General features: G+C 42.4%; 1 protein-coding gene across 11 annotated transcripts in view; it reads left to right on the top strand.

Annotated features, from left to right (window-relative positions):
* MEGF11 (multiple EGF like domains 11) overlaps window positions 1-20,424 on the top strand; it is a 385,567-nt gene that overhangs the window by 260,742 nt on the left and 104,401 nt on the right. For all 11 annotated transcript variants that reach the window (XM_050967532.1, XM_050967528.1, XM_050967531.1 and 8 more), the window contains 2 exons: window positions 5,962-6,174; window positions 14,705-14,879. In XM_050967532.1, the coding sequence (XP_050823489.1) occupies window positions 5,962-6,174; window positions 14,705-14,879 (388 nt within the window). The remainder of the gene's footprint in view (window positions 1-5,961; window positions 6,175-14,704; window positions 14,880-20,424) is intronic.

Raw genomic sequence — 20,424 nt, 5'->3', positions numbered from 1 at the left:
ATATTAATCTTAGACAATCTTGCTCTCTGGAAAACAGTGTGTTCCATTCCTATTGCTGCAGTTAGGTGCCTCTTTCTTGAGCAGTTCAGCTTTATAATATGCCTTTTTATTACTTTTCAGTGGCAGTGCTCGCCGTTTACTGTTCCTTTTTTTTTTTTTTTTTACTTTAACTCTTTTAAAAATTTAATGGATTAAATTAAATTTAGATATTTACAGCGACAAATTTAATAGAAAGCATTACATGTTTACAAGATATGTAAATGAACCATATTTATACAAATTAATATCCTCAAGAGTAAGCAATGCAGCAGTTTAATACGTCCTTCCCTTCCCATCTGGGTTGCTGCAGTTTCTGACACGAGCAAAAAAGTGATAAATCCTCAACATTTATAAACCAGAGGAGCTACCTTAATTTGATCAGAAAAGATTATATTGTTTTACAAAACTGTCTTGGATTAAGCGACTTCATTGAAGTATATTCAGAGGGCCTATACATCACTTAAATCCATCTTAAGTGATAGCCCACTGAATTTTATCCCTAATGCAGTGGTTCTCAACCAGGGGTACGTGGGGGATGCAGAGGTCTTCCGGGGGTGCATCAGCTCATCTAGTATTTGCCTGGTTTTACAACAGGCTACGTAAAAAGCACTAGTGAAGTTGGTACGAACTAAAATTCCATACAGATAATGACTTGTTTGTACTGCTCTATATACTATGCACTGAAATAATATTTATATTTATATTCCAGTTGATTTATTTTATGATTATATGGTAAAAATGAGAATGTCAGCAATTTTTCAGTAATAGTGAGCTGTGACACTTCAGTGTTTTTGTGTCTGATTTTGTAAGCAAGCAGTTTTTAAGTGAGGGTATGCAAGGCAAATCAGATGCCTGAAAGAGGGACGGTTGTCTGGAAAGGTTGAGAGCCACTGCCCTAGTGCATAAGGACGTTTAGAGTTTGTTGGAGTGTCTTATTTCCTTTCGTCTTTCTTTGTCAGCTATTCAGAGGACACAAACAAACCAGCCCTAAATGCTACACTTACATCTAGAAGGCCATTCTGCTGTGTTGCAGCCATGTAACTTCTGTTGAAATCAGGTGTCTTCATGTAACTAATGCCAGTGTTTGCTTTGGGAAATGTGTCAAATAGCAGCTGCAGCTAGGTAAAGCAGATGGAAGTAGAAGTCATTCTAGGGAAGGTTGCTTTAAGGAAAATCCCCTGTTCTTACAACAGCACCCTTTATAAAGCTGGTGGTTGGGACCTCATGGCACAAAGCCAGTGCCCCATTAATTGGGGGAGCCTTTAAATGTCATGGCTAATCTTAGCTTTAACTTACTTTTAAATATGGAGATAGCTTTCCAGTGAAAAGTGATCATCAGGGCTGAATGTCTATCGTGGTGATTGTGCCTGAAATCAGAGGCTCTTTGTACACTTAAGCCTGGTCTACACTGGGAGGGGGGGGATCGATCTAAGTTACACAACTTCAGCTATGTGAATAATGTGGCTGAAGTCGATGTACTTAGATCTACTTACCGCAGTATCTTCACTGAGGTAGGTCGACTGCTGACGCTCCCCTGTTGAGTCCACCTGCTCTTCTTGCTCCAGAGTCGATGGGAGTACTGGAGTCGATGGGAGAGCGCTCGGCGGTCAACTTATTGCGCCTTCACTAGCTGTGATAAATCGATCCGCGCTGGATCGATCGCTCCAGAGATAAGTGTAGACATGCCCTTAGCCTCAGCTACAAAGGACTGGTTTTGAGGCCTCTGCAGCCAATGGCTCTGGGTCCCTGGTTTGTTAGTTGGGAGACTCAACCGTGCTAAAGCTGTTGTGAGCTCCCAGCCAGCAGCCGACAGCTAGGCCAGCTCCTTCACTCCATTGCCAGCCACAAGGGGGCATGGCGCTGAAAAGTAACTGGCTCTGCAAGAAATAAAGAGACCTGCCCCAACACAGGCAGAGCACATGCAGCAACAGGAGCAGAAACATTCCCTTGGGGACTTGGAAGAGGAGACCACAAGTAGCGGGCAAAGGAAGAAGGGATCGAGTTTGCCCATGCTCTTGGCAGCAACCCCCAGAGCCAGGGAACGGAAAGGGGGGAACCTAGCGATGTGGGAAGGGACAGAGGAGGACACACAGGTTGAGCTTTAGAGGGTGTGTGTGTGTGTGTGGCTTCTGGAAGGAGATGGGATCTCAGAGGGGAGAGAGAGGAAATATTAGGGGCCAACTGGAAGGTGTAACAATGGAAAGTGGGCAAGCCAGGGGGGTAGAGAGCTGTGAATATGGGCCCCGATCCAATCAAAACTTCTAAGTAAGTAGGGCCTGATGGAACTGCTCAGATGCTTCGCTGGACTGGGAACTGTCAGGAGCAAAATAGACATGAAGGACAGAAGACAAGGGGAGATCAAGAGGAAGTGAGGGTATCCCAAAGGGAAGCAGAGGAAAGGAGATGCATCTGTTTTCAAAGCCAAAATGCATAGACTTTCACACTCAACTTCTCTAGCAGCAAAAGAGGCTGGGAGCAGCCTGGAGATTCCCACACCCTGTTTAAAACACTCTTCAGTTTAGATGAAGCCTGTAAAGTTTATGGGAAGCCCAAAGAATTACCTTATCGATGGATAGAATCCTGGCCCAACTGAAGTCACTGAGGAGTTTTGCGACTGAATTCAGTGGGGACAGGATTTCATCTGTAAAAATTTGTTCTTAAGGTGAGCACACTTGTCTTGCCTGTTGGTAACTACAACTAGTTAATGGTAAATCCCCCATTGGCTTTAATGCTGTGATTTCACTCAGCTGGGGCAATGGGACAAACTAGTCAGATTCATTTTAGGGATCTAGTCCATTTTGCTTTCCGGGTCTCATACTATCATAATGCCACGACATACATTGCAGCCGCAGCAAGGGAATGTAGTTTCCAAACAAAACAGTATTTTCTTTGACATTTTTTTTAAATCAGGAGAATATTTCTATTAATACTAGATCTTGATTATCTCCCGATGTTCTTTTTTACTTGTCTGTAAATAGCCATATACAGTTTGGAGTCCTGTAAGACAGATAATGACATATAGTTAGATAAATGTTTGTGGACTTAACCAAGACACACAAGCCTGTAGAAGTGTAATTGTCACTTTTTGTTCATTCCCTGCTTTCTGGGAAGTGGGACCACACCACTTAACCTATAACAAATGGACAAGCACTATTGATAGTTCCAGATAGCTTTGTGCTGAACTAAAATAACTTAAGCGCCCATGTAAATGTCTGTATTGTAAATTATTTGAATGGAATAATAGCCAAAGCACAACTGGAAAGTATGAAAATTTTATGGCTGACAACAACAAAAAGTGAACCTAGCATTTTAGCTGGGTTTTTCATCTCGTCATTGAGCCGATAGATTGAATCTTAATAGGATAAATACTACATTTGTTATGATAGAATAAGCAAACCTGTTTTGTTTGTTTAAATATTTCATAGCTATGAAAACCATGATCTCCACAGTTTTTAAGTGTATTTCTGATAGCTTTTGTTATTGTACAAAAGGTGATCCTTGTAAAGAAAACAGAGCCATTATTCTTCCGTAAGAACCATTCCTAGCACTAATATTGGAAAATAATGTAGGTGCTTGTAATATTTTCTTCTGTTAAACAGGCTGTCTTATGTTTAATATTTTGTGAAATTGCTTCCATTAATTCTACAGGTGACAGCCATATTATCCCAGCCCAAATAATTGTAGAACATATTAAAGTTCAGTAGATATTATAATGCGAATCTCCCCAGATAGGCAGAAAGCAATGTAAATTAAACAAGAAACACAACTAGGGCTTAGCAGCTCATTTTGTAGTTTAATTGAGCAATGTATCTGGTTGTTAATGGTGTTATGGACACATTAGATTGATATGTTGCTAAGGAAGGATGTTTCAGTAGAAAGCTAATTCCTGCTGTGATTATCCTTATGTTCCAGAGGAATCGTTATTGGTATTCTTCGTATAAAATTCATTAGCAGTAGCTGCTTGATCTCCAAATAAATAAGTTGGTTAAATTGTTAGTAGAAAATGGCTAATTATGTAAATGGATTAGGTCATCAATATTTCATTTCCAGATGCTTTTTTCCCTTCTATGTAATGTTTCATCTTCTATAAATATAGAATGATATAGTGCACCGTCGACTGTGCATTCATCTTGTTGAGTACAGTAGTCTCCTGCTCACTAGTCGAGCTGCATGTGGCAATGGAAACAAGACATCTTAATACATTCATTGCATTTCATTTGTTTTAAGTGTTTCAGTCCTATTCCCATTATTCCTTGTTGGCTATTACTCCACAGTTGGACGGCACTGAGGACTTCAAAGCTAGCAGCCAATAGTTAGCTCAGGGTGACTTAAGACTTCTTTCACTGCCATTTTTTCCACATGTTCCTCTAACTTCCGATCCCAAGTCTGAACTTGAGCAATATAATGACGACCATGCTGAAATATGCTGCAGTTAAATCACTAGCTGGGCTTTTTTATTTTACTTTGTTTATTTTTAGTAAAACATCTTCATCTGAGGCTGCGACCGTGATTTCTCCTCTTAAATAGTGAGCGTGTTCATTTCAATTTGTTAGGCTTGTGTTGTACCTTAATCTTTTACATATTAAGTCTCACATGCCAGCTGTGAAATGACCTGCAGAAAGACATTTAACACTGACCTCTCTCCACTGCATTTACAGTATACATTTTAGTCAGTGCATGGGCTTAAATTAATGCTGATAGGCGATTTCCAATATCTGGTATCCATGAGATAAGGGAATTGGCTTTTTAAGTGAATAAAGCATAGCTGTGCTTCATGATGAATCATGTAAACTGAGGCACTAATACCTTGTAAAATTCGGAACCCATCAAGTTGCAACAGGCACAGAAACAGTTCCATTTTCTAGGACTTTTATTCAGGGCCGGCTCTAGGCACCAGCAAAGCAAGCACATGCTTGGGGTGGCACAATTCCAGGGGTAGCATTCTGGGCTGTTGTGCCCTACTCCCTCCCCCACCCCTTTCTTTCCTTTGCTTGGACAGTTGTGCTTTTGAAGCTTAGGGCAGCAAAAAACCTTTCAGGTAGGAAATGTGATCTCTTGGATTGCTTTGCACAGCACTGTGAAACAGACTGTTCAGAATGTATTGCCCCAACATTTCATAAATCATCCAGTAGGGAAATATTTGAAATATTACAGGAAAGGTGCAGTTAAAAACAATCTGTATATAGTTTCATGGGGTTCTATTTTTGTGTGTATCAGGTATTACAAATGTTGTTAATTCTGGAGAAGAAACTACACTGAGGGTGAAAACTGTCTGTCTGAGCTTTTGTGCTAGTGACCATCCCTGTAATAATAAATGAAAAGAGGATTTTAGGTTCAGACTGCTGTAGATAGACAGTACATATGCAACAAGACAAGGGGCCAGTTTCACTTTTGTTATAAAACAGGTGCAAAAGCAGCATAAAGGGAAAACAAAACCATTTTTTGTTGTAGCACATTTTTCTTAATATTACTTAATTGATCATGCTTATTTTTCAGCCCTGATTAGCATTCCGAGTGTATGGTACACATTTAAGGAAGTGTGTGTGTGTAGGGCTTTGAAAATTAGAAGAAAGCAAATATAGATGACTTTCTTTCAAGAAAGTAGCTAATTGTGTATCAAATTGTTCATGCTTTCTGAATGTAATTATTGAGGAAGTGATAGCACAGTCACTTTGTTAACACTAGTGTAAATACTGTGAAATTTAATTGGACAGATTAAATACACTTTAGGTTAGCAGCAATTTACATGCTCAAGATAACACATCACCTCAATGATTTCATTTGTTCAGTACATTACTTAAATAAATGAGGTATGATTTTATGCTTAATATATCAGCCAAAATATTCCCTTGGAAAAGTCATAAACGGACTAGCCTCTCTTTAGCATTTGGCGTTCATCAGATCTCACATATTTCTTTGCAGGTGTCAAGAGGAGTGTCCTGTTGGGACATATGGCTTTCAGTGCACTCGAAAATGTGACTGTCAAAATGGTGCAAAGTGTTACCACGTAAATGGAGCATGTATGTGCGACCCTGGGTTTAAAGGGTTTCGTTGCCAAGAAAGAATGTGTCCAGAAGGGCTTTATGGCCTAAAATGCCAGAAGAAATGTCCTTGTAATATTAACAACACTCTCAGGTATGTACATCATACTTTCTACTAGTAGCTGGACTAATAGGTACAAATAAGAAAGCATTGAGGAAAAAATTATATTTGACTCCAGCCATTTCTCCCAGCAGTTTTCCTTAGGGCCCTATCCAACTCCTGTGAATTATTTCTTGGATTTGAGTGACTACAGGTTTGGTATCTTAAGTCCCAGTTCAGCACAAGACTTAAGTGTGGGCATAACTTTAGGAAGATGAGTAGTCCCACTGAATTCCTAAACATTCTGATCTATGTCCCAGTCCGGTAACCCTTACTCATGTAAGTCAGGATTAGTCGCACAAGTAAAGGCTGTAATATGAGGCCCTTTATGGCTGTGCCTACCCCTTTTATAGACATTGCAAACCATCTATATCATAGGCTGCAATTCCCACCGTCTCTCGCAAACGAAGGGATGCCAACAACAATATGTTTTATTCATCACATAAAGCATCGGAAGGATAAAAACTTTGCAACGATTGGATGGATAACACTATGATGCTGAACGCTTCATTTTTAAATTTTCAGTAAAAATATTTTGTATTTTTTATTTTAAAAAAACTGTCAGAAGTTCAAAAAACAGAAATATATTACTAACCTCCATCTCTCAGACTCGGTTTATGACATGGAATTTCTTGTTGAGTCTACGCACTCCAAACACAGTTGCAAAATGAAACCTAATTTGCTTCATCTTATGTCTCATGGCAAATTACCTTGTTGAAAACACTTGAGGCAGATGTATAAATAGACATAAATCAATATCCCCCAGTCACTCTCCAGCACTCTAACGAAGTCAACATTGTCAAAATAGACTTATCTTCCCTTCTCATATGTGCCTATTTTTGCTCTTCGTTTAGTACGTGCATGTGTAAAATATTCAAGAAAATAATTATCAGGGAAGGGTACCTGAAATGGAATAAACTGCACTGAAAAGGTCAGATCTTAATTTTTTATTCCTTTTTGTTTTGTTTGAGACCCAATCCTGTGAGGTTCTGATCACTAAATACCTGCAAGATGCTGAGTGCCTGTCGCTCCCAGTTGATTTCAGTGAGAGTTACTGAACACCTAGTAGGAAGTGCTCAGAATTGGGCTCTTCGTCTGCCAGACCAACGCCATTGTATGTTGACACTTTTCTACCAGGCAATGATAGAACAGGATAATGTAAGGGCTTGGACTGATAAATGAAAGGGATTTTTTTTACTTTCCCTCCTGTTTTGATTCCTGATTTCCCATCCCTTACTGTTAAACATTCACAGCCAGGCCAGAGTTTTATAGGTTCATAACGAGGTAGGGAGAATTGATGCTCAAGCAAATGTACCTTTGATTTGGACATTCTTCAATTTTAAACCAGACTGGTGGAAACCTAACAGCTGACAGACCTACATTGCAATCTTGCAGCCTGCTAAAACACACATCCTTACTCCTTAATTATATATGTAAGCTGCATAACTAAATTCTTGCACACACATAAATACTTCAGGCAAATCTGCTGCTGTGTTTGACATAGACTGTATCAGTCTGGAAAACAACTAGGTGATCTTTCATGTGGAATAGCTCAATTGTGAGTGTTAAGATTTGTCACTTCTACTTTAGCAACTATGGATGACTTAAAAACCCCATCGTTTTGAGCAGAGCAACAATTACAGGTGTGCTCCCCAGTGAAATAGTTGCTTGCACTGCGTGGTTTGCCTCAGAGGAGACTCTGTACCTGCTAAGACCAGGCTCACGCAGCTCACAAGTATTTTATAGAACATCAGGGAAGCCACTGCAGTGAATAAGAGTGCTAGGAGTGTATAGCTGCGAGTGTATAGCTGTGTATAGCTAGGAGTGAGATAGACGCGGTGAGTTAAGGCCGGATCCTTATTCAGAGGAGGGCTGAGTGCAGAGGTGTTTCTGTGGGTGATCTGCTGGTCCCGCGCCTTTGGCGTACCCGCTGCTGAATAGCCGCCAAAGCCGCGGGACTGGTGCGCCTCTGTCATGGTATAATTCCCCACTCTGAACTTTAGCGTCCAAAAGATGGGGTACCAGCATGAATTCCTCTAAGCTCAGTTACCAGCTTAGAACCTGTAGCACTGCCACCAACCAGGAATTCCAGTGCCTGGTACACTCTGGTCCCCCCAAAACCTTGCCTGGGGACCCCCAAGACCCAGACCCCTCTGGATCTTAACACAAGGAAAGTAAACCCTTTCCCTCACTGTTGCCTCTCCCAGGCTTCCCCTCCCTGGGTTACCCTGGAAGATCACTGTGTGATTCAAACTCCTTGAATCACAAAACAGAGAGAACAATTCACCTTCCTCCCTCCTTCTCTTTCCCCCTCCCAGACTCTTCCTGAGAGAGAGTAATCCTGGCACAGAGAGAAATCAGCCTCTCTCTCCCCCTTCCCTCCTTTCTCCCCACCAATTCCCTGGTGAATCCAGACCCAGTCCCCTGGGGTCTCACCAGAATAAAAAAAACAATCAGGTTCTTAAACAAGAAAAGCTTTTAATTAAAGAAAGAAAAAACAGTAAAAATTATCTTTGTAAATTTAAGATGGAATATGTTACAGGGTCTTTCAGCTATAGACACTGGGAACACCCTCCCAGCCTAAGTATACAAGTACAAAGTAAAATCCTTTCAGCAAAATACAAATTTGAACTCCTTCCAGCCAAATACACATTTGCAAATAAAGAAAACAACCATAAGCCTAACTCGCTTTATCTACCTAGTACTCACTATTCTGAACTTACAAGAGCCTGTATCGGAGAGATTGGAGAGAAACCTGGTTGCACATCTGGTCCCTCTGAGCCCCCAGAGTGAACAACCAATATCTAACAGCACAGCACAAAAACTTCCCTCCCTCAAGATTTGAAAGTATCCTGTCCTCTGATTGGCCCTCGGGTCAGGTGACAGCCAGGCACATTGTTCTTGTTAACCCTTTCCCGGCAAAAGAGAGATGAAGCACTTCTGTGCTATTAACTTTTTGTATCTGTTTATGACAGCCTCCCACAGGCATGCTGCCAAACGCTGCCTGAATGCCGCCTTCACACAACCGGCGCATCGCCCCCCGCAGCTTGCTGCCCCAGGCACGCATTTGCTGTGCTGGTGCCTGGAGCCGCCCCTGGCTGAGTGTAGTAGTGAGGCAGAACAAGTGCAGCCCTCTTGATTGCTGTTGGCTCAGTTGCTGGCTGGAGTCGTCAGGGCTGTCTCACTTGGGAGGAAGACGTGGGCAGCGGGTATAGTAGGCCAGGGGAGGCTAAGCCTCCCCAATCTAGGCCGTGTCTGCGCCCCAAGGCCCTGCCCTCGCTCACCCTCTCCCCTAAGGGCTCAGGCCAGCTTACAGGGGCCCCAGTGATCAGGCTGGCTGGCAGCATGGTGCTTGGGCCAGCCAGCTGGCCAGCAGCCCAGGGGTTGGGCTGGCCTGATGCTGGGGCTGGCCTGCATGGCTGAGGCAGGCTGGGGCTCCTCCAGCCACGGGAGTGGGGGTGGCTCAGGCAGAAGGGGCAGGGCCTGGGGCTAGCATCACCAAATGGGGAGTTCACCCACCACCCAGGGAGGAAGAGGAAGGACTCAGCTGGGAGTGTAAGAAAGATGAGCACACTCTGAGGGGGTAGAAAGAAGATCCTTTTAGGGTGGCTGGTTGGTCTGGCTGGAAGAACCTACATTGCATGGGGACGGGCTAGGATGAACAGAGTGTCAAGGAGGGTTAGAGCACATGGTTTTTAGAGGGACTCGAAATGTTGGTGGATCGAGGCCCCTCTTAGCTTTGATCTCCTGTAGTAGTTAGTTACTTTCTACATCTGATCTGCTCTGGGTTGCTGCCCAGCCAGTGCTTCTAATGCCTTTCCTTCCATCTCTGCCCCATCAGCTTCACCTGCAGCAGTGTCTGCTCAAGATGGTATCTTGCTCTCCTTAATAAATGAGTCTAGTCTCTCCATTGATAAAAATCTGTCTTTTCCCTGCATCTTATCACCACTGTTGTGGAACAGAGAGATACCAGCAAGCTGTAGAGCTGTAAATGTTCTTTCATTCATCCTGGTATTTCAGCTTTCCACTTTTCAATGAACTCTACAGAATCCTGCCAGTTTCTGAGCCAAGGAGTGTCTAAGCTGATAGGAAATGACCTTCTCCAAAGACATTCCATATTTTGAACAACTCTTTGTACAGACTTTCTATTTGGTCCCATGTAGTGAATTCCTTACCCAGATTTTCTCTCTTCTGGGGCGGCTGGCTTCCAAAGTGACTCAGTTTGTGACAGCCACCTGCTTTCCAAAACCGCCATGAAAAACTGGTGGCTAGTTTGTTTTGAGACCTTAACAATCTGGGATAATGTTATTAGCCACTGGATAGGATGGATGGGAGAGGCTGGCTTCTTTTTCTGTCAATAGTTTTGTCCTGTTCAATTCAGTCCTTGGAGAACTAGCTTAAAGGGTAGCTTTTCGGGGGGAGACGGGGAGAACATGATTGGAAAGACAAGATCAGCTTTTCATAGAATTGGAGGTTATAAAACCTGAGGGGCCCATCATGATCTAGTCTGGCTCAGTAATTCCTGCACCGATGCATTCTGAGAACTCCTGTCCAGGGTTTCAGCTAGTCCCAGCGCTAAGGACAAAGGGCTCAATTGTGACTTGAACTGTACAACCAAGGAGGCAGAGGAATGTAAAAGTGTAAGAACCCCCACTCCTGCCCAGTGTCTATTTGGACACTGAGAGCAGATGTGCAAGAGTACAAAAGGCTTTACTCCCTTATGCCCAGCAGTTGGGCGAAATCTTGGCTTAATCTCCCCAACCTGCTGGCCAGTGCAGCTGAGCCAGTGATGGGGATTAGCAGTTTTACTGCTAGCATGGGCCGGCAGCAAACGCTTTGTCCCCACCAGCAAAGGCAGAGCAAGAAGGGGACTAGCACTCCTTGTGCTTCAGCCCACATGTACGAGCCCACCTGGAACCCTGAGTAATTACTAACCCATGCTGAAGCCAGTGCTTCTGTGCCTTCACTGCTGGCTAGATTAACGCTAGTTGGGGTTTGTCTACACGAGTTGCAGTTGCACCCCATGATTGCAGTGTAGACGTACCCTTAAAAACATTTCTTAAAGGGAAATTGAGTGAGGGAGGGCACTACCAATAGAAAATAGCAGCAAATAATTAATAGGAGTCGGGCTGATGTTAATTATAGCAAAATAACAGAGTAGGGGAAATGTACTGCTTTTACATGGGAGTGCAGGAGCAGAGGAAACTGTTCTAATCTATGGGCTGCACTAGCAGCCCCAGAGCAACTCCACTGTCATGTCGGATCTGAGAGGAGATCACTCCCCATTTCCATTTCTCCCCTGCCCCCAGCCTGGCTACTTGGGCCTGGTGTTTGCATTCATTCTGTCTCTTCCACATCTTTCCTTCCTAACATGTGGGGACATTTTAAGTCATCGTATTTGATAAGACTTGGTTTAACATAGAAGCACACATTGCAAGATGTTGCAAGAGTATGAGGGGAAACGAATGTCCCCTTGCTGCAGGAGATTGAAAAGCAGATGTTAGTGAGATGCCTTCTCTGATTTGTCCACAGGTCTTGTATTCCCTTACTAGCTCATTGAATTGTCTGTATTGCCTGTGTTTCTTAATGTCAGTTTATTGGCTGGCAGGGAGAAATTTCTTTTACATGTTATCCATCAGGCTGCCAGAGCATAATGTAGACAGATAAGCTTGAAGGGGACATTTTTAAAATAGGTGTGCATAGTTCCCCTCTCCCCATCTGATTGTTAATAGAATTTCCTGTGCATTACTTGAAAACTTTTACCTTCCAGTGTCTAAAGTCTAAATCAGTGTCACTTTGACCTACCGTATGTGGTGAATTAAATTTACTAAATTATATATATAGTTAAGTTTACACATGGACTGGATTTTTACAGAATGGTGATCACAAAGAAGAAGAAACAGAAAAGGAGATTCCTAAATCTCTCTCTGTTTTCATGACAAGGGGCTTCATTTAGATTATTATGTAACTCTACTAACATTAGAATGCAGTGGTATAGTTCAAGTACCAGAGTCTCAGTAATAATATCTGAATACTTGTATGGTGCTATCAATTATAAATCTCAAAGGGCATCATCATCCCATTTTACAGGTGGAAAAACTGAGATGCACAGAGAGGTAAGTGACTTGACCAAGGTCTTGGCAGAATCAGGAAGAAAACTCAGGTTTTCTGACTTCTGGCATAGAGCCAATCTAAGTCCATGAGTAAGGCTGTCCATCAATACAACCTGGCTATCAAAGATTAATGTTATGTTTCAGTGCACTGTATCTCTATGGGGTGTTCACCTACTGTTTCTACTTCCATAGAATATAAAAAAAGATACCATAAAGCTCAGAGTTTTATTTAGAGGATTTTCCTGGTTCTCTGATAGCAGCATTCTTTAACGGAACATACATGACATACCTTTTGAACAATCCTAAGAAATACGAGTGCCGGGCCTGAGGAAAAAAACCAGTCTCATTTCTCTAGTATGCTTGGACTTCAGAAGAAAAGGCTGATTATGTGAATCTAGAGGCCACAAGCTTCTGTCGGGCATGTGCAAGATCGTTGCCCTCTTCCAGTCTGGAAGTGGAATTGGATCCATGGAGGGGTGACAGTGCTTCCACATACATGCTAGTGGACCTGGGGGTGGATTCCATTCCCCCAACTATTTTGCTGCTCCCTGCACAATGCCAGTTTACTCTAGCTTTGTTGTGGGTGTTAAGATGAATTTTGCCCTTAATAAATAGCCCACATCCCATGCAAAAAATCTGTCCTATTTGATAAAAGAGCCTGCCTTCAAGCAGAAATGCTTACGGGATAGAGAATTTTCAATTGAATTGTCATAGACTGATTCAAACTGCTGTGATCATATATTATTTTTGAAAGATTTAATTTAGACAACAGATGCTGCACCAGTGAAACCCTATAATACGTGCAGTAGAAACAAAACCAAAGAAACAACAAAAAAAATCCTTTCCAGAAATATTCCTTTAATGTTTGGCTTTCTGCTCTCATTAGATAATGATGAATAGTTGCACAGGGAGAAAAAATGAGCTTTTATTATTTTTATCTAAATGTTAAGAGGTGCTGCGTGAGCAACCATCATTTCAGGGGATGCTTTGTCAGAATTTCATGGCTGGTGGTTCATTAGGCTGATGAATTGTTTTAATTAGTCAGTAAAACACTATTTATGATGAAACATAGGACAGTCGCAAAATGTGGTGATTCTTAGTCACAACAGTATGTGACTAATCTCTTCTACCAATGAGTGCATAAAATAGGCTCACAAGCCAGGCTTTCTGAGGTTAACTTTAAAATGAACATACAGGATATTAATGGTATAGCTACGAAGAAACCCATGCCAACAAGTAACTATAAACAGTAAATAGTCTAGATTGGTAGGAACCAGGGAAAAGATTCCTAGGATGATCTCTCTATAGATTTTATGTTAGAGACTAGGAGAGGAAATCCCCACTTGTCACAAAGTTATTCCTCTTCTCTCTACCCTAGGGCCAGATGGTGCCATTACGGCACAACAGTCTTATGGTGCAGAGGCCCAGAAGGAGCATAGTGCTTCCCTGAGTACCCCAGCACCCAGGAAAAGCTCATCCACTGGAGCATGTAATGCCATCTGCATCCAGCTGGCTTTACTGGTCAGTGTAGAGAAGCAGCAAGGTGATGGCCATGCCCCTTTTGCATGGCGCATGGCCCAGTGGGAGCTAGAAGGGAGCAGTTTCTGCACAGAGAGGAGGAAGTGTGGGGGGCACACAAGGGGGCACCTACTGGCTGCTCCATGGTGTGTGTGTGGTGGGGAGACGCGTGCAAGGATAAAAGGAAGAAGGATGCTTGTCCCCTACCTACCTTGGGACCTGTACGAGGACCAGGCACAATCTGGCCCTTATAGCTTTTTTTTTATTTACACTTTGGCCCCTTTCTGCTGCCAGATAGTTGCCAAGGGGCCTTAGTGAAAATGGGATTCAAACCCTTAATGGCTAGTGGAAACACTTGCTATTGAGCATTCAGGTACCTTAGAGAGTTCTGTTGTGTCACACTCACAGAGGCCCTGGCTTGAGAATTTGTCACAGGACTCCCGTTGATTTCAGCTCTGTGCACAGCTTCAGGACTGTGGCTTTGCTGAGCCCCATTTAATGTAGCTGTGGGTTCTGAGCCCCTGCCCATCCTAAACTGACCATATTGTGCCTAAATACTGCCATTTATGTGAAGCCTCCGCCTCCATTGATGTTTATGCCAAAACTCACATTGATTTGATTGGGGGGAAAAGAGCAAATGCCCCGGTGTGTGAAATCCTCTGCTCTTTGCAGGTTTCTGAATGCCTGTGACAAGTTGGCATCATGTCACCTTTGGGCAGACATTTCCTGCCTTTTATAGCTGTCCTGAACAAATTTTAGCATTTTTGTAATTTATAATCTAACTCTGGCAGATATTTGACTTGGAATTTTCTACTTTAAGGTGTTGTTGCTCTTTACAAAGAGGATTGTTGATTCATCTATACCTCTCCATAATGCCTGTCTTTCTTCATTAGCTGCCATCCGCTCTCTGGAGAATGTACCTGTAAAGCTGGCTCGGCTGGACTTTATTGCAACGACACCTGTCCTCTTGGATACTATGGTGAAGGCTGCCAGCTGATCTGCCTTTGCCAGAACGGTGCAGATTGTGGTAGTGTGACAGGAAAATGCACCTGTGCTCCAGGATATATGGTGAGAGAGAGACAAAAATAACTGGGTATTTAACATGGGGTGCCTGCAAAAAAATAAGAGGAATTTGGTCTCGTGGTCCTTTGTTCTGTTGCTCCCCAGCTGCTATCTCCAGAAATGCAGCGATGGTTTAAGCCTCCTTTGTCCCCTACTGCAGGTTCTATGTTGAGCCTGAGGATTGGAGTCCCAGTCTGCTTTTTAGCAGTTGTCTTAATGAAGTATATATTTTTAGATATGTGGGCTAGGATTTTCCAAAGTGCCTAAGGAAGATAAGTGGCTAACTCCTGTGGGGAGTCATTGATTGTTGGGCACCTAACTTGCTTAGGCATTTTAAAAAATATAGCTCATGGAGCCTAATTCTCCACTCATTAACACAGGAATAAATCAGGAGTCAATCCACCACTGTGAAACCAGGGTAAGAAAGAGGGAGAAATGAGGCCCACAGCATGCTAATAGCAACTGTAAAATAAAGATCCTCTTTCTTGCCAGGAATACCATTCAGATATACAGAATACAAATATTTTGAGATCCTTTACTTTTCCTATTAGTAAAAACATATTTTGCAATATATATTGCTCCCAAACTGCATTACTGCAAAGATGAAGCCTAGTAAATTCCTATAACCTTGCTTCAAAATAATATTTAATCTCATAATGAAGAGGCTTCTTGCACAGACATTTAAGCAGCATGGTTATTGAGGATAGCTCTATAGTCACTGAAGCATATTTAGGCATTAGTATCATTGCTTTCTCATAATGTACTATAATCTCTGGCAATTAGTCCATGAGGGGATGTAAAGCCTTGAAATTGCTAATTTATTGCCTCTGAAGTGTATTTGTCATTCGTACGCGTGCCAGATGAATCGAGTTACAATAGTTCTTTCAGATGCTAGAGAATATAGGCTTCAAGGAAGATTTGGCAGAATCTCAGCCACCTTTTCTCTCCACCTTGAATCCCTTCTCCCCCGCTGAGCTAGCTTTGTTGCACATTCCATCTTCTGGGTATGGAGCAAATATTAATGCTCCACCATGGAGCAGCCTGCAGATCGTGCTGTAGATGCAGGGTGGGGGCCAGAACCCTCTCAAGTCACAAAGCAGATCATCTCAGTGACAGGCTTGAGACCAGATTCAGCCCCAGGTATGCATGCACGGCTCTTGCCGAAGCAGTGGGGAGCTGTCAAAGCAGAATTTTGCCCTTGGACTCCACCAGCCTGGGCGTGAATGGAGTGTTTCTGAATGTGGGTGTCTGGCACATGGCAGCACAGGCAATAGAGTGCTGCTGGTATGGAACTGGACAGAACTAATTAGTTGGGGTTGGCATAAATGAATTGTTTCATGCTTTTTTCCCCTAATATGAAGCTTGGTTGCTGTAGCCCAGAGGGCAGCAATTGTGACATGTAATTGCAAAGAATTAATGAGAGATAAAAATCAGACATTCTGCAGAAGTATTGGATCTAAACAGAAGCTTCCATAGCAGAGTAAGGTAAAAGGTTTCATGTAAGATAGGAAGCTTTTTAATGTGCAATAGCTGGAAAGGCAGATAGGTTGGACCCAGAACGTTTCAGTTTGTTGGATAGCTAGAAAGTGTAGTGACCAAGAAATGGCAGGGCCTTTTGCTGCCAAAGAACTCCCTCTACCCACTTCTCTTGCACAGATGGTCTGGTTTTTTTTTACTCTGCCATGGCTCGTCTGTGTCAGGGCAGCTGGGCAGGGTTTCAAAATGTGTTATCTGCGAATGCAGCCAAAACTGGGAAATTTTGTTGGGACGTAGAACAAGCCATTAAAAACACAAAGCATCTGGTCACCTTTGCTAAATGTATTTAAGTGGAAATACAGCCATCCCATAAGTTGAAATGTGTCTGAGTAGTTTGCTAAATTTTTGGAAGTTAAACAGATTTTAAGTTTTAAAATAAAAACGTACAGTATCGCTGTGAAAATATTTATTAGGTGTGTCACGTCTAAAAATTAAAATGCCAAAGCAAAATATTGGCCAGCTAAAACATCTTGGATGGGGTTTCAGGTCATTTTATATCTTTATTTTCCTTAATGGACATTTTGGGTGAAACTCTGCTGCCAGATCTCCACATACATGTCTCCAAAAAGTGACTAATGCTGGTATTAAAGGTTCCTGTAGGGATATTGCTTGTTTCTGCAAACGTACATTAAATAAAACTCTGTCCTGACTAGGGGATTAGACCACTTCAACAATATTGGTTTCTAAACCAATATAGTTGAAGTGTACAAAAACTGTGTGTAGACCCGCCCTAAGGGATGTCTGAAAAACCTAACTGATCTGTGCAATCTGTGCAATCACTGGAGTTAATTGCTTCCCTCGCTTACTGTGGATTTGCACTAGTGTAACAGAGTTCAGATTTACATTGGTGGATGTGAGAACAGAATCTAGTCCACTGCCAACAGAATCTTCAGATGAGTATGTAACTCACATGTAAGGTGTGTGTGTCACATCCCTGTCTCGTGGCTAGCATGGAAGATAACAACCAATTACTTCTGATGGTGACAGACTTATTCTGTTCGCTCAAGAGGTAGAAGTCTGTGCTGTGGTGCTGAAGTCTATCGGTTGTAGCCCTGCAGATTACCTGTGGTTCCAAACATTAAATGTAGCCACCGAGGACATGCCTGTGCCCGTATCTTAACACATCTGCTAATGTATAGGGCAGATGGCAAATTTCAGCAAATAGGAACTTTGTCTGAGCTGAGGGCAGTCCACACACTGGCATGTTTTCTTTCCCTGTAACAGTTCAACTGCGTGTGACCATCAGCACCTGGGAAGTGGAAACAATCAGAACACCATTGTTTCACCAGCATGAGGGAAGGGATGTTGTAACTGAGCTGGAGGAAGGGCTGCCACTGATGCTGAAGAAGCAGACAAATAGTTGTTTTGTGTATGTGATGAGGTGGTCCAGATGATGGTGGCAGGATACCGTGTGTATGTAGTGAGGTGGCCCAGTGGTGGTGGCAGGATACCGTGTATATGTGGTGAGGTAGCCCAAACAGCGGCTTCTTTATAATACAAATGGAAGTGTTTTGTCTATTTTGAGGTAATTGGGCATTGGGTAGGGGAGACAAATGATTATTAATACATTTCAGTTCTGATCTTGAACCCAGTGTACAAGCAGAAAGTGGGTTGTGTGATGGGAGGTCCATGGGAGTTGAGAGGAACAGAATCTTCTCCCCGCTGGCTGCAGAGCTGGCTCCACAGCTGCTCCAGCGACATCGGGGCTGTAGTAGGTCCTGCAGCTGCTGAGCCTCTCCTATGCAGGGGATCTGAGGGGCGCAGCTGTGCCATTAAGACGACTGTGGAGTACTGTAATGACAAGCAAGCCCACTGGGAAGTTAGTATGCGGCACTTTTAATAAACATGCATGAGGACAGCCCCTGATTACTGATCTGCTTAACCACAAATCATGGATTTGAAAAGCCCTCCCCCAAGAGTACCTGTATATTGGGAATGCACACTAGTGACACGGAAGAATCTGATAAACACATACAAGGAGCCACTGTAAACTGGAGATTAAAGCAGAGGAAATGTCTCTAATGATAGAAAATCCACCCACTCACCCCTGCCACAGAAAGTCACTCTATATTCCTCGTGATAAATGACTTGAAAGTAATTGTGGAGGTGGCAGTAGGGTTTACACTGCCTCGCTGTGTCCTCCCTTCCCCAGATTTTAGCATTTTGTCTGTTTTCTAAAAGTCTAAAGGCCAGATTCTGCCCTCACTTACACTGTTACAAGACCACTCAAGGTGATGGTGCTACTGGGGTGCAAGTGAAGTCAGGATTTACCCTGATCTTTTTTCTTTTGTTTTTGGTTCACTGAATTGTATTTCTGTAATTCAGTAAACAAAGCAAAGAAGGCCAGAGGATATGAATTAAATATGACAGGAGACCACAGGAATCCTGACCTTCTGTCTCGCAAGGAAATCTTGAAACCAACCCCCAGCACATACTTATCAGCTTTCCACTTACTCAAGTTATTATATATGCTGCTGAAATCAGACTGAAAAGTTCACACTCTCCATTCTGCAACTAATTGCAGCTCTTTGAGAAACTATGGTTAACTAGCTACTGAGATCTTGCTTGGCTTTATGCGTTTGTTTCTTTGTGGGTGTTTCATTTTTCCTTTGAAAAACATATTTACCTTCTGATTCTTTTTCGCTATCTGATGTTGCAAGGAGATATGGCACTAGAACATTTCTCAGGCCAAGACACTTTCAGCAAACTTTAATACATGTAGATGGAGTGTTTGGTCAGCTTTTAGTTTAGTGGGTGCACAAAGTTCTATATTTCATATCTGGGTGACAGAACTTATATTACTTCAAAGATTTCATCTATTTATGCTGCAGTTTTTTGAAGACCTGTCTATTTTTATTGAATCCTGCATGCTGGCAAGCAAAGCTAGCACTTCATCACCGAAATGAAAGAATTCATTCTGACACTTTTTTCTTGACCATATTGGTAATTCCCATACAGGTCCATCTCTGTATTCTATGGTAAGGAAAGGGATGGAAACGATAAAAATAATTATTTCTTTATAAGAGATGACTTTTCTTTTGGAATATCCCTCCGAGTCCTTTAGGCTTGCCCAGTTATGACCCTGTATTATGCATCTATACTCATTTGAATCTTTTGTTATTATGCCATCAAAACTGGATTTTAAAAACATTAATAAAGGGATGTCCTTAGTTTCTGTCCTGATCTTTAAGCCCTTATGTGTATGTAACTCCCATTGAGCTCAATGGGGCTTGTGTCTGCAGAAGGACTTCAAGTTTTGAGGACTTTGGGCCCAAGTGTGTCTGAGTCCTTAATTTTGTGTGTTAAGTGGTAGTTTCTGAATGTAATACTTGGTCCTATCACTGAGAAACAAATTCTGCCTTTGAGTTTACATCTACATTTCTGCACATGTTTGGAGTAGAATCTGTCCTCTATAACATACCATAAATAACAGGGTAGACACTGTATAATATAATTAAATAGAAATCTACTACAATATACAGAACAATCCTAACAAATAATATATCAGTTAACACAAACAAAAATCTCTGGCCAGTTTTCGGCTCCTGTAAAAGAAACAAATAGGCCTGCACAGCCCACACCAAAATGAATAAAACCACCAACTACCTTTTTCCACATTCTTAATCTGCAAAGGGGGACTGAAGTGGTCTATTGAGTGTTCCCTCTGGACTCTGGCACACACAACATCTGTCCCTGGATCCTTGAAGGGAAGACACAAAAGAGAGGAAAACCATTTGTTCATCTGCAGCCCTAATTCACCCATCACTTTGGCATGAGGGCAAAGAGTCTTGGGACCACAATAGTGAAGATAGTAACCTCCTGGAAAGAATTGGGGGGAAGAGATGCATTGTGCCAGAATGTAACTTAAATTAGCAATGATGAATGGTGGAGAGGGTCAAATAAGAACATCCTTGGTATTTTTACCTTGACTGTGTAGATGCATATACAAAAAGTGACTGTCTTTCTATGCTGAATGTTGGTTCATGTCTTGTCGCGTTGCATTATGTGGTGTAAC

The sequence above is a fragment of the Gopherus flavomarginatus genome, chromosome 9, assembly GCF_025201925.1.
Source record: "Gopherus flavomarginatus isolate rGopFla2 chromosome 9, rGopFla2.mat.asm, whole genome shotgun sequence".
Lineage (NCBI taxonomy): Eukaryota > Metazoa > Chordata > Testudines > Testudinidae > Gopherus > Gopherus flavomarginatus.
This window is presented reverse-complemented; position numbering and strand designations above follow the sequence as displayed.